This window comes from Mercenaria mercenaria, chromosome 6 (genome assembly GCF_021730395.1).
Source record: "Mercenaria mercenaria strain notata chromosome 6, MADL_Memer_1, whole genome shotgun sequence".
In the NCBI taxonomy this organism is placed as follows: Eukaryota; Metazoa; Mollusca; class Bivalvia; order Venerida; family Veneridae; genus Mercenaria; species Mercenaria mercenaria.
Window position 1 is genome coordinate 51,034,667 of NC_069366.1, and position 13,806 is coordinate 51,048,472.

Here is a 13,806-nt window from a genome sequence, read left to right on the forward strand (position 1 = left end):
GTGCTTGGGCCTAGGATCACGAAACTTGATAGGGAGGACCAGCAGATGACCCCTATTGATTCTGAGGTCAGTAAGTCAAAGGTCAAAGTGACCTAGAACATTTAAACCATTTCAGGACGATAACTTGAGAATGCTTGGGCTTAGGATCACGAAACTTAATAGGGAGGTTGATCATGACCAGCAGATTACCCCTATTGATTTTGAGGTCAGTAGGTCAAAGGTCAAGGTCACATTGACCCAGAATAGTAGAACTTTTATGTACAGTGACCAAATAATTTCTGTTCCTTGTGCAATGAGGAACATTAGCTTGTTACTTCCCTTGAATTGTTGTATGATAAAGCGCAAGGATAACCAAATATTACATTGGTCCCTTTCAGTTGGATTCCTCTGACTTTTTCGTTATAACCTTTATCCAAGATGTTGCGGTTGGTCAAAATAAATATGCTTTTTATGAGTAGGTTTCTAAATAAAATGATTAATCCAACCTAAATTTAACAGAGGGCCACTAAGAGAAAACCTGTCCTTAATCATTTTCCAATCCAATGAAATTTAGTATAGATACTGCTTTTGAAAATTACATAGAAGTCAACGATAAAAACCAAGGAAGGACCAATCTACATCTTGGACATAATCAGGGGAAGTAACTGACTAATGTTCCCCATTACTGAATGCATCAAGGGGGGCATTTCGTGTTCTACGAGCTCTTGTTGAAATGGGTCTGACAAGCTGGCTTCTACTCTGTTTTATTGAAAATCTGTCAGATATACAATTCAATACCAAAACTGAAAGTGTATGTTTGAAATCTTTGAAATTATTTCGTGAAAATATATACAGGTGTTTCTTTTCCCTTTTAATACATATTATTTCTCTGCTTATTTAATCACATTTACATTGACTTAATAGATTTTATTATTTATTCACTTTGCTTAATAGAATAATTGTTATTTAAATTGACTTTTAAGATTCAATAGATCTGCCTGTGTGGTTAAAATGGGAGAATATTTTGCCAATTTTTTTGTTAAAAAAGATGTCTCAAGAAATGATTGAGAATTTCTTCGCAAGAAATGATAAAATTGGAAAGTAAACATTTATGTGTAATGTTGTATATTTTCAGGTACATGAAATTGCGAGGAATGCACAAAACTATGTTTTAGAGAGCCTTTCACCCAAAGAAATATTCTGCTATCATGTTAAATTATTTGAGGTATGTACCAACATTTTAATGTTTGGTTCACATACTAGCTAGAATAATAAGTAAAATAAAGGGGGTTTGCTTATAGACAATGCTAGATATTGGTATATTTACCACAAGTTACAGGAAGGAGTTTGATCAGCTTACAGAGTGAAATGCTTTAGCAAAATAGATAAACAAAGGGACAGAATTCTTGATATTTTTCCACATAAGCTAAACTTGTATGTTGTAATAAAACCACTATTTGCCACCATAATATACATTGTATCATTAATGTTTTGAGTTTAAAAGACCTTGATGTGCAGATATATTTATTGTATATATATCTTATTGGTAATACACTGTTTAAACAATAATTTTGTGCTAGAAAATAGTCACTCTGCTCCATAGTTATCTGCAACAACTAAACAGAAGGACATTGCTATCTAAAATGTTATGTTGGCATATCCCCAAGTTTCTTCTTGCATGACTTTATATCAGTATTAATATACAAATAAATGTAAGAAAGGGTCTATCTCACCTGAGCCTGTATTCATCAAGGTTTAAAATCTTAGACACTGTCATTCTCAAATTAACACAGTGTCATAAAACTTTGAATGAATAGTCTCCCTTTAGCTATATACAGCTCTGCAAAATTTTCTTAGTGTACATATCCTATAGGAGAGATCGTGTTTGTATACAAATCCGTTGTATATTCTATTTTTAGAACTGATAAGACATAGATCAGTTGGGCAGACGCCGAGCGTCCATGTTTTTTGTTAACAGTAATGTTTTTCTAACGGCTTAAACTTTTTTAAAACACAAATGATATCAATAATTTTTTGATCAACGGAAAGGATATAAAACAAACAATTTATTGATAACTTTTAATTATTATTTCGAAATAAAATGGATTAATTATGAATGCTTAACTTACAGTGTTTTTAGCTCACATGTCACAAAGTGACAAGGTGAGCTTTTGTGATCACGCAGCGTCCGTCGTCTGTGCGTGCGTCCGTCCGTAAACTTTTGCTTGTGACCACTCTAGAGGTCACATTTTTCATGGGATCTTTATGAAAGTTGGTCAGAATGTCCATCTTGATGATATCTAGGTCAGGTTTGAAACTGGGTCATGTGCGGTTTAAAACTAGGTCAGTAGGTCTAAAATTAGAAAAACTTTGTGACCTCTGTAGAGGCCATACTTTTCGATGGATCTTCATGAAAATTAGTCAGAATGTTCACCTTGATGATATTTAGGGCAAGTTCGAAACTGGGTCACGTGCCATCAAAAACTAGGTCAGTAGGTCAAATAATAAAAAAACCTTGTGACCTCTCTAGAGGCCATATTTTCCATGGGATCTGTATGAAAGTTGGTCTGAATGTTCATCTTGATGATATCTAGATCAAGTTCGAAACTGGGTCAACTGCAGTCAAAAACTAGGTCAGTAGGTATAAAAATAGAAAAACATCGTGACCTCTCTAGAGGCCATACTTTTGAATGGATCTTCATGAAAATTAGAATGTTCACCTTGATGATATCTAGGTGAAGTTAGAAACTGGGTCACGCGCCATCAAAAACCAGGTCAAACATCTAACATCATATAACAAAACTAGGCCATACTATCTTCCTACAGTCCTACAATGTGGATCTTCATGAAAATTGGTCAGAATTTTTATCTTGATGATATCTAGATCAAGTTCAAAACTGGGTCACATGAGCTCAAAAACTAGGTCACTATGTCAAATAATAGAAAAAAACCGACGTCATACTCAGTTCAAAATTGGGTCATGTGGGGACAGGTGAGTGATTCAGGATCATCATGGTCCTCTTGTTTCTAAAAGTTTGGAGCATCGCTATGCCGCTATTAAATTTATATGTCATTTAAAATAGTTATTCATTTTCAACAGATATTTGAATAAGAAAATATAAAAATCGTAAGCATTTCAAAACTTTTTGAATTTTTAAAAATCCACAAATGAACGAAAAAGTTTTTAAAAATTAAAGATTCCGATCCCATACACAAACGATGTAAAAATATTTGTTTTTGCCCACCACCAGGTAAACAGGTGTTGATGCATGATGTCAGGGCGATCTCTCCTATAAACAATGCTATGACATTTTGAGATTTGTCATTCTTATAAGTTCAAGTTGTTGATGAATAAGGGCCCTGGACCCAAGGTTATATAAAACTTAGTTTGGAAACCAGTCTGAAATCTGGTTGGTTGACTGTGAACTGTTTTGGTAATACCTGCAATCTGAGACTGGTATACAAACTTAATTTTATTTGTTCTGTGTCCATGTGGGAACTCTTTCTCAATGATATTGATATTATTATTTTGTTACTTGAAGCTTTTTGTGGAAATGCACATAGCAGATTTCAATATTGTGAGTTTCAATGAAAATATGCAGAAAAGACATAGTGTCTTATTTTTAACTTTGTGGGTATCAAATTTAGTGTTCTTCACAATGGCTGTTTCTAGTATGTCATGGGGATATGAATCCATGTATTTCAGCTTTGGAAAATTAAGTGAATTGAAATTTTATTTGTTAGCTGGGATTTAGTTTGTGAACTGATGCATCCAGAAAATTCATGGAATAAAATTTATCCCCCATAAGTGTTAATGATTTCCGATCAGTGCTAAGACTGAGAGGTACAAAGCTTTGACCTGTGTTTCATCTATAAAGTGGCCTATTTATGTCTACTTTTTGGATATACAATAATCTAAATATTTCTTTTAATCCTCTGTAAAAATATTTTTCATTGCATTGTTTTGCTCTTTACAGTCATATTCCAAAAGATTCAAGGCTCCGCCCACACCTCCAGATGATACATGGGAGTTAGTGGAACAGCCAAAAGACAATAACAACTGTAACTGCCAAAAGATGGAACAGAAGTATTCTGATAAATCAAAAACTAAATCCAGTAAAAGGAAAGATGAACTTTGATGAAGACAGCTATGTAGGACACAATTCCATAATCAAAAATATCTATGCAATTTGTTGAGACATGGTGCATGTTTTAAATGTGTAGAAGTATTAGCAGTTCAATTTTCAGAAACTGTGCGTATAGTTTCACAGTAATAATATAGCTATAGCTTACAACTGCAGATTTTAGGGTCATGTACTGCTATTGCTTTTTGCATAGACTTATAGTGTAAATAGTTACTATATGAAAGTCTCTAAATACTTTTCTTGACTGCCAACCCTGAAGTAAGGTGTAATTTTTTTGTACAGGTCATCTTCCTGGAAACCAAATATCTCGTACATTATTTGAAAGTTTTGTTTAAAGAGAATACCCTCAGTTGTAAGTGAAATTTTTTGGTAAAAATTGCAACTATATAGTTAAGCTGATTCTCCAGTGTTTCACTGAATCTTAGTTTTCCCTACAAATTTTATTACAGTCAATCTGCATCATATGTTCAGATAGCATTGTCTTCACATTACAACATTTCATGTACATGGCTTCACTGTATTGTTCATAGACATGACTGTTACGAAATATACCAAATGTACAAGACAGCCTCCATATAATTAAAGGCATTTACTTTACTTTGTATTTACTATTGTTCTGCCAGGGAAAATGATTCAGATTGACAGCCTTTATTTTGGAAATTAAACAGAAATTGAAGTGTATACATATGACAGTTATACAAATGAACCTGAGATGTTTTAAAAAGTTGATGCAGTTTTAAGTCTCCTACAGGTGTTCCACCAGAAGGGACTTTCGGTTTGTCACCTGTCTTTCCTGAATATATACAGATTAATTTTTTTTGTTCCTAAATCCATTTGTTTTACTGTCAGTCTGTCCATTCTGTCAGTCACAAAAGATAAATCCTTTGTTATCTTTCAAGTCCCAACTTGTGTATGAAAAAAACTGACCCTGTGTATTATCCTTGCATGATCGTAAAAGGCAACTTAAATAATTTATAAGAATACTTGAACATTTGGTTTTGCTAATTATAGCAGGTATAAAAGTTTTGATTCCATATCGTATATTTTTATTGAGATATAAATAATATGAGTAACCAAAATGTTTGGTCCACTTTGGCACCATTAAACCTGTGCTTTGTTTTGTTGTGCTGTAAAACCCAAATCAACAAAGTACAAGACTTTGTTTTATTAAACCCGACTCGTAGATGGTAGGTTATTTGAAGAATATGCAGGTTCTTCAGATAAGTTCCAATATAAAGAATGCCCATTACAGTAGGGGATTTTCATTGCTGGACAATAGTCTCATCAAGCCCTCTTGCTGAAGCCAAGACATAGACGTCCAAATGGCTGTTCGGTGTATGTGCATGTGTCCGTCCGGATTTGTTTTTCTGGACCATCTTTGACATGCGTGGAGCAATCTTGTTTATATTTGGCATGAATGTTAACCTCAGTGAGACAGAGTGTCATGCGCAAACCCCATGTTCCTATCTCAAAGGTCAAGGTCACATTTGGAGGTCAAAGGTCATGTCAGATCTTGACAGCTTGTTCAGACCATAACTTTGACATGCATTGAGCAATCTTGTTATCCCCCCGCCAAAGGCGAAGGGGATATTAGAAATGCTCACCGTCCGTCTGTCTGCAACGATCTTTGTCCGGAGCATTACTCCAAAAGTACTGGAGGGATTTTCTTCAAACTTCATACACTGATAGAACACATTGGGAGGAAGTACAGTGTGCAAGAACAATAACTCTACCATGCCTATTTTTTGAGTTATTCCCCTTCATCTTATTTTCTTAAAAAATTTGTCTGGAGCATATCTTCTTCATGCATGGAGGGATTTTGATATATCTTGGCACAAATGTTCACCACCACGAGACGGAGTGTCGTGCGCAAGAACCAGGTCCCTAGGTCTAAGGTCAAGGTCACACTTAGAGGCCAAAGGTCAGATACAAGAATGACTTTGTCCGAAGCATTTCTTCTTCATGCATGGAGGGATTTTGATGTAACTTGGCACAATTATACACCATCATGAGACGAAGTGTCATGCGCAGTTCCCTTCTTTAGGATTACTTCCCTTTGTTGTTACTTTAAATAGCTTTTATTTTAACTTTTTTAATACTAGTCCTAGGGAAAAATCGAGACCACTTTTCTGTAGTACAACATGCATGTAACATCCAATTTTGAGGTGTATTTTGACCAATCTCTACCTGGTAAAGATTTTTGTGTGGACTTACAAATTTTTTTTTTTTTTTTTTTTTTTTTTTTTTTTAACTTCCCTTAGTTGTTACTATAAAAAACTTATATTGTAACTTTTTTATAACTGACCGTAGGGAAAAAACAAGACCACTTTTCTGTGGTACAACATAGATGTTACTTTCAAATTTTAGGTGTATTTTAAGGTATCTCTACCTGGTAAGGAGTTTTTTTGTGGACTTAGAAAAACAAATGACTTACAATGATTACTAAACAACCACAAAATTAAAATTCCATTTGCAAATACAGGTGCTAGAGTAAAGAAATTTGCTGTGACGGGCGTATATTGTGACATTCTGGCACTCTTGTATTTATATAGATATGCCCTAGAAGGAACTTTTGCTATGCTTTAACTTGTATTAAACTTACTTCATTATTTACAAGTTAAATATTGGCAGTCCCTGTAAATTGGAAATGTGCCTCGATTTTAGCGGGACTTGACGATGACATTTAACAACGTTACGCCAGTTCCGGATTTGTATTACAATTGTTGTTGAACTAAAAACGCCATGGTGTAGAAATTTGTCATTTTAATATAGGCCATAAGGCCGAAACATTAATAAAACAGAGTCTTTTATATTGACCGTTAAGCAAAATAGAATCAAAGAAGTACATAATGAGTGATTAATTTATTATGTAGAATATCACATGGGGTCGTTTGCATGATGTGAACCCTACAATGGAAATTCCATTCATGTGCCCCGCCAGCGCTTCGCTTAGTGACTTGCAGCTATATAAGTTCAGTATATATCTTCTGAAAAAAGAGAGAAAAGATCTGTATTCCTTAATCGTCAAAACATTCATAACACGATTTTCATGTGTACAGTTCCTTTTTATATCTGAAAAGTGTACGGAAGTAACGTACAACAGCAGGATTTTCAGGTAGATAGGTCTAGTTTCCCGTTTGGTGGATCCCACTGACTTCTACTGTTGTTTTAGCAGGATCGGTTTTGTAGAAACTCTTTAACAAGATAGCGGAGTTTAAAGGCAACAACCCATGAATTAAAGAAGTGGGGTTGCAACACTTAATGTATTGGTGTCATGATTAAGTCATGACATCAATACATTGTATTTCTAGGGTCGGCTATTGAACTAGAAGTTGATTTCACATAAATGTGTAGAATTATACAACCCGTGCTCCAAGTGAAAGTTGGTGTATTATGTGTATTATCGTGTTGAATTTTGAACAAAAAAAAATAGATTTTTCTATTCTACTCAATACTTTCAACCTAGCTACATGGAAATTCTTTTAAAATTATGTCTTCTAGCTTATAGTTAAGAATGAGAGAAGGGTCCCATGATCCTTATTTGTCAAAACATCATTCTATATATCTGAAAATTGTGTTTTTGTTTTGTGGAAGTCAACACAATGGCTATTCTTAATTAGTAGCCTTATTTATTTAATACATAACGTTTTTGTCAAGAAAACATTTACTCAAATATTATATGTACAATAGACTGGTGAACATAGAAAGTAGCATTGATTACGTCAAAAATATATATTATTTGTTATTGATGTAGCCCGCTGCCAACTGTAGATTTGTTCGTTATTTTTCGAAACGCTATAACATACAACTTGAAACCTGGCAAACATTGATAGTCTTGGGAGTTGAGCAAATTTATAATCTTGGAGATCTGATTACTTTGAGAATCATCTTGGAGTTGAACTTTTGACGTGTTGAATTCTTGGAGTTGAACTTTTCTGGGTGTTGTGGCTGCAGTAAGTGCATTCTGGTACTGTACGATGTGCACTGCCTGTAGTCATCTGATTCTACGATATTATTTTCATAACCTTCTAATTTACGCTTGATAATTCTTTTGATTTACTAATTTATCACCACAATTTAGTAATTCTTGGAAATATGCTTCAACTTACAATTATAAAAAAACTTGACACATAGCAAATATAAATAATATTGGAGTTGAACTGTTAGAGATCTGATTACTTGGAGAATAGTCTGATAACCTTATGAGCAGTAGGACCACAATGACTTTTTTGTTTGTTTTATCTTTCTTAAATGATATGCGCAGTTTGGGAACACCGGGAGCTCATTTATGTACACAATGATTTTGTAGTTACTGTTGAATAAACATGGTTTAGCAAACATCGTCTGCTACTGATTAAGTCATACCTAAGCGAGTCCGTTTGTTTAGGCTGCATTGACCTACTCTCCATTGTTCTCATTGTTCAGGGTGCACAGACATTGACTTACCCTCTATTTTTCTCCTTACGTCGTCTGCTCAGATTCTAGATCGATATCGGAGATATAATTTACTACCTTATCACATGTTAAACCTAGCTCTTTGTGTAGAAAAAGATCTGAGGAGATGCACATGACTACTTATGGGAGTCAAGCCATGGTCATGTGATTGATACACGTGATGGAAACGCTAATATTGTATAGGTAGACATCAGGAAATACATGCTTTTACTTTCATCTTACCAAACAGCTTCGACTAACTTTTTGAAGCATATAACGTAGCTTTAAAACATCAGCAGAATTCTTCTTTACAATCGAGCATCAATAAAGCTGATATCTGACATGAAAATAGCCTTTACTAGTCGGGGAAAATTGCACTATATATTCATATGGACTACAATTAAGTAGGCCACGGTGGCATATCCGGCGAATAACTACCTTCATTCCTTTAATACTAGTTCCTTTGAAAGTGCAGGCTACATACACACCTATTCCCAGAATAATATGTATTTCTTCAGATTATAATATTCGTTAACAGAGGTTTCAACCTTTCTGTGCTTTCAGTGCTTTGATTTTAGATTGATAAGCGACCGTCAAAATATAATCACGTGATTACTAGGAGGAAGTAAATTATTATCAAATATTGACAAGTCTATGCGGGCATATAATACGGGCGTGGATATTATAATGCTGGTTCTAATCAATTAAAGATTTCTTGCTAAAATGGAGGTATCTGGTCGAAGGACATCAAATGACAGAAACTTGAGTTTATCCGGAGGTTCAGCAGATGATTTTGAGTTTTCATGTCAGCCATGCGCAGGCGAAGGAAACCATGTAGGCATAGGAAAAAGAGATCAATATAATTGCACCTTTACTAATCCTACCAGGTGTTCTGTATTACAAAAGTGCTTCCATTGTGACATTTTGATACAAGCAAAACTGTATTATCTGCACTATAAAATACTTACTGGTATTTCATTTTATTATCGGCTTGTTAAAAGTTAATTTTTACCATAAATAAGTTGACAAAATCATAGAAACCAGAGGTTCAGGGGTAAATCAAACACATATTAATAAATCCTGAACGATTTTGTTGTGCAAAAATGTATAATATTGTGTTTTAAACCGTTTTCGTTTTCTACTCTATTGTGTAATTGCAAGGGAAGTAAACTAATAAATATCTCTGCTTTAAAGTACTAGCCCAAGGCAAGAGTTGACATTCTTTGCGGATCACAACTTTGAATTAAATATTAAAATTTCTGTTATTGATATTAGCAAAACTATCATACATTGCACATTTGTGAAATCATTTTTGTCAATTTCAAGGACTTGGAAATCAATTTCTAGACTTTATTTAATGTATTTCTATTAATGAAAATGTTAGGGTCTATCTCTAAACCATGTGGAAGCCGCGGGATTCTGTCAAAATTGTGAGGAGTATTTATGCATAACCTGTTACAAATATCACTGTAAACCAACACCGAGCAGACATCATGTTCTTCTGGATAAATATAACATGCCTAAAGATAGGGCACCAGCGTCAGCGAAATATGGATGTACATTGACCTGTACGAAACATGCCTCGGAAATTGTAAAGTTTTTCTGCAGGCAGCATGATGCAGTTGGATGCGGAGACTGTATGATTCTTGATCATAAATCGTGTAAGATCGATTACATTCCCGATATTTCTAAGGATTTTATAGATGGCGAGGAATATGAACAGCTCGTTGCAAGGGCTAAGCAGCTTGAGAACGATGCTAAATCGCTGAAGAAAGAGGTTGAAGAAGATGGTAAAGAAGTTTATAGACTTTATGCTAAAGCTGTAGGGGATATTCGAGCGTTTCGAAAACAAGTAGATAAATATTTGGAAGATATGGAACGGAAACTACTGGATCAATGTGAAACACTGAAAATGAAAACTGACACAATGTTAAAGGCTATTGAAAATGAGTTACAACCGATGAAACTCGAACTCGAAAACATCCATTAACAGCTTACTTCAAAAGTGAAGCAGTCAGGTGATTTATTTGTACAATCGAAACAAATAAGTTATCGCCTGCAGAAGATAGCAGAGGAACTGAAATTACAGGACGAGAAAAATGAGCCCAGTATGTATACGTTTGAGAAAAACAATAAAATCCTGGAATATTTTCAAACGAAACAAGGTTCTCTCGGTGATCTCCGACCAAAACAAATAAGAAATCGCCAGGTCATGTCTCCAAGGCGTCTCCAAGATTTAACACCAACTCTTACTGGAGAAGTCAGTGTAAAATCTTCTACTGATGGAAGTGATTGTTGGATCACAGGAATGGTAGCTATAGCTCCTGATACACTTGTGTGTACTGATTATGACAATTACTCGGTGAAGCTGATTGATACCAAATCTGATAAAACTACTTCTAAGCTCAAACTTTCATCAGGGCCTTCGGATTTAACATACGTTTCATACGATCAGCTAGCAGTTACTGTGACCGACGAAAAGAAAATATGTTTCTTGTCCTTTAGAAGTGGTCTGTCAAAGACTCGCGACATTGCTGTTGATGGAAAGTGTCTTGGAATAGCCTACAGGAAGAACAGTCTTGTTGTATCTTATTTCGATCCTCCAAAAGTGGAGATTCTGAGTCTTTGTGGGAAAGTTATACAGAAGATTGATACTGACAGCAGTGGGAAGGCTTTATTTAGGAATCCGCGGTACGTAGCTGTAGACCATGATTGTTACTGTATTTTCGTTTCTGATTTCTTGGATAATTCAGTGACTAAGGTCACTACATCAGGAAAGGTACTTAATACATACAAAGATACAAACCTCTTGCACCAGAAAGGCATTGCCGTTTACAGCGACGGGTCAGTGCTAGTTTGCAACTGTGGAAAAGACAATTTACATCTGCTGTCATCAGAAAACAAGAAAACAAAGACTGTGCTGAACAAGTCAAAGAGTCCACAGGCCTTGTGCTTTAATAGAGAATCAGATTCACTTTTTCTGAGTTTTCTCGGATCAAAATGTAACACAATTCTCAAGTACAAGCTTACTTAATCACCTTGCATAGAATGATAGGAATGAGCTGTTGTTGAAGATAAGTCGTGAAAAGTTTTAAATATTTGATTCATCTGTAATAAATTATGGCACGTATTTCGTTTATGCAACTTTTGAATTGCATGGTGTATATACACAGACATCTTGTATTAAAAAAAAAATAAAGTTGTTTGTGAAGATGACTTAGTAGATGCGGTTAGGTTTTCTTGTACTGATTGTTTGCCAAGATTAAAAAGAAATAAATGCATACGAACCTATTTGTTCACAATTGCCCTTGAAAAATGTGGCCCATTGAAGTTTTTCGTACATAAAGATTCTCTGGGCTATATTTCTATGCAGATGATTTTATTTCAACCAAACAAAATTATAGTACTATCAAATCTGTTCAATGTGTATTATACCGAGTATGCTATTCCGTGTCAAGTATAATAGATCTAGGATCAATCTTACACTACCAATGAGCGGTGCCTTCAACCTGTTTCACCTTTAGTAGGTTATAAAATTGAAGGGCATTTGACCGATATATATCGCTATTGATTTTTTTTCTCAATAATTTAAAGTTGCAGAGACCTCTTCGAGATCTTTGTTTATATTATTTTTGCGACAATACGGTCATTTCAGCATGTTCCGATATTTTTTATAAAGATACGACGGTATGTTTGGGACATGCATTAATTTTTTTATAAGAGTAAATCATCTCATGTGCATGACATCGTATTTCGTGCGCACAACATCTTATCTTAAGCACATGACATCTTATCTCTTGCGCGCAACATCTAATTTTGGCGGCACGAGATCTTACCTCATGGTCACGACATCTTATGTCATGGGCACGGCATCTTATCTCGTGGTCACGACATTTTATTTTGTGCGCATGACATCTTATCTTGAGCACACACAACATCTTATCTTCTGCGCACGACATCTTATCTCGTGGTCACGACATCTTATTTCATGCGCATGACATCTTATCTCCAGCGCACGACATCATATCTTGTCTGCACGACATCTTATCTCGAGCACACAACATCTTATTTCGAGCGCACCACATCTTATCTCGTGCGCCCGACATCTTATATCATGCGCACATCATCTCATCTCGAGCGCACAACATCTTATCTCGTGCACACGATATCTTATTTCGTGTGCATGACATCTTATCTCGAGCGCACGGCATCTTATCTCGAGTGCACGACATCTTATCTATATTTCATATAGGGCCCTTTGTGTGTACTCGGGTCATCAGTAAATACATACGGACAAATCCCGCCTATAAACTTCCACAAGTACACGTTTATCGCATTATTTGGGAGAGCAGTGCACACATTTGTTCATCCTATCTTCAAAGGGAAATGAAAAACATTAAGCGAACATAATGACATTGTTTCAATACGCACATTGTCAGAAAAGTTATAAAATTGCATGCATGAATTACAGGGAAACCACGGAAAGTCTTTGATATATGGGCGAAGCTTTATTTTTACAAGGACTTAAATTTATTCGTTTGTGTCGTAACTGAATTTTATCTGCATTTTAGCTCACCAGAGCATAAAGTGCTCAAGGTGAGCTATTGTAACCTGTCATTGTCCGGCGTCCGTCGTCAGTCGTGCGACGTGCGTGGTGCGTCTATATTTGCCTTGTGAACACTCTAGAGGCTACATTTGTGACCCAATCTTTATGAAACTTGGTCAGAATGTTAGTCTTGATGACCTCTAGGTCAAGTTTGAAACTGGGTTATGTGGGGTCTAAAACTAGGTCAGTTGGCCATATCAAAGGAAAAGCTTGTGAACACTCTAGAGACCACATTTTTGACCCAATCTTTATGAAACTTGGTCAGAATGTAAGTCTTGATGATCTCTATGTCACATTTGAAACTGGGTTATGTGGGGTCAAAAACTAGGTCAGTTGGCCAGATCAAAGGAAAAGCTTGTAAACATTCTTGAGACCACATTTGTGACCCAATCTTTGTGAAACTTGGTCAGAATGTAAGACTTTATGATCTCTAGGTCAAGTCTGAAACTGAGTTATGTGGGGTCAGAAACTAGGTCAGTAGATCAGATCAAAGGAAAAGCTTTTGAACACTCTAGAGACCACATATGTGATCCAATCTTTATGAAACTTAGTCAGAATGTTAGTCTTGATGATCTCTAGGTCGAGTTTGAAACTGGATCATGTGGGATCAAAAACTAGGTCAGTACATCAGATCAAAGGAAA

The 13,806-nt window shown here is 35.4% G+C and overlaps 2 protein-coding genes across 2 annotated transcripts in view; both read left to right on the top strand.

The window, feature by feature from the left end:
• Positions 1 to 5,273, top strand: part of LOC123548921 (protein O-glucosyltransferase 2-like) — a 36,835-nt gene extending 31,562 nt beyond the window's left edge. Inside the window, exons 8-9 of the mRNA XM_053545878.1 lie at positions 1,115 to 1,204; positions 3,957 to 5,273. Of these exons, the coding sequence (XP_053401853.1) occupies positions 1,115 to 1,204; positions 3,957 to 4,118 (252 nt within the window). The 3' untranslated portion in view covers positions 4,119 to 5,273. The remainder of the gene's footprint in view (positions 1 to 1,114; positions 1,205 to 3,956) is intronic.
• Positions 5,274 to 10,662: 5,389 nt separating this feature from the next.
• On the top strand, positions 10,663 to 11,989 carry LOC128557735 (uncharacterized). Its single transcript, XM_053545879.1, has one exon. The coding sequence runs from the start codon at positions 10,669 to 10,671 to the stop codon at positions 11,590 to 11,592; it is 924 nt and encodes a 307-aa protein (XP_053401854.1). The 5' UTR covers positions 10,663 to 10,668; the 3' UTR covers positions 11,593 to 11,989.
• The last annotated feature ends 1,817 nt before the right edge of the window (positions 11,990 to 13,806 follow it).

Excerpts from the sequence above, each read along its gene's own strand:
- LOC128557735 (XM_053545879.1), top strand. The coding sequence starts at position 10,669 with ATGTATACGTTTGAGAAAAACAATAAAATCCTGGAATATTTTCAAACG.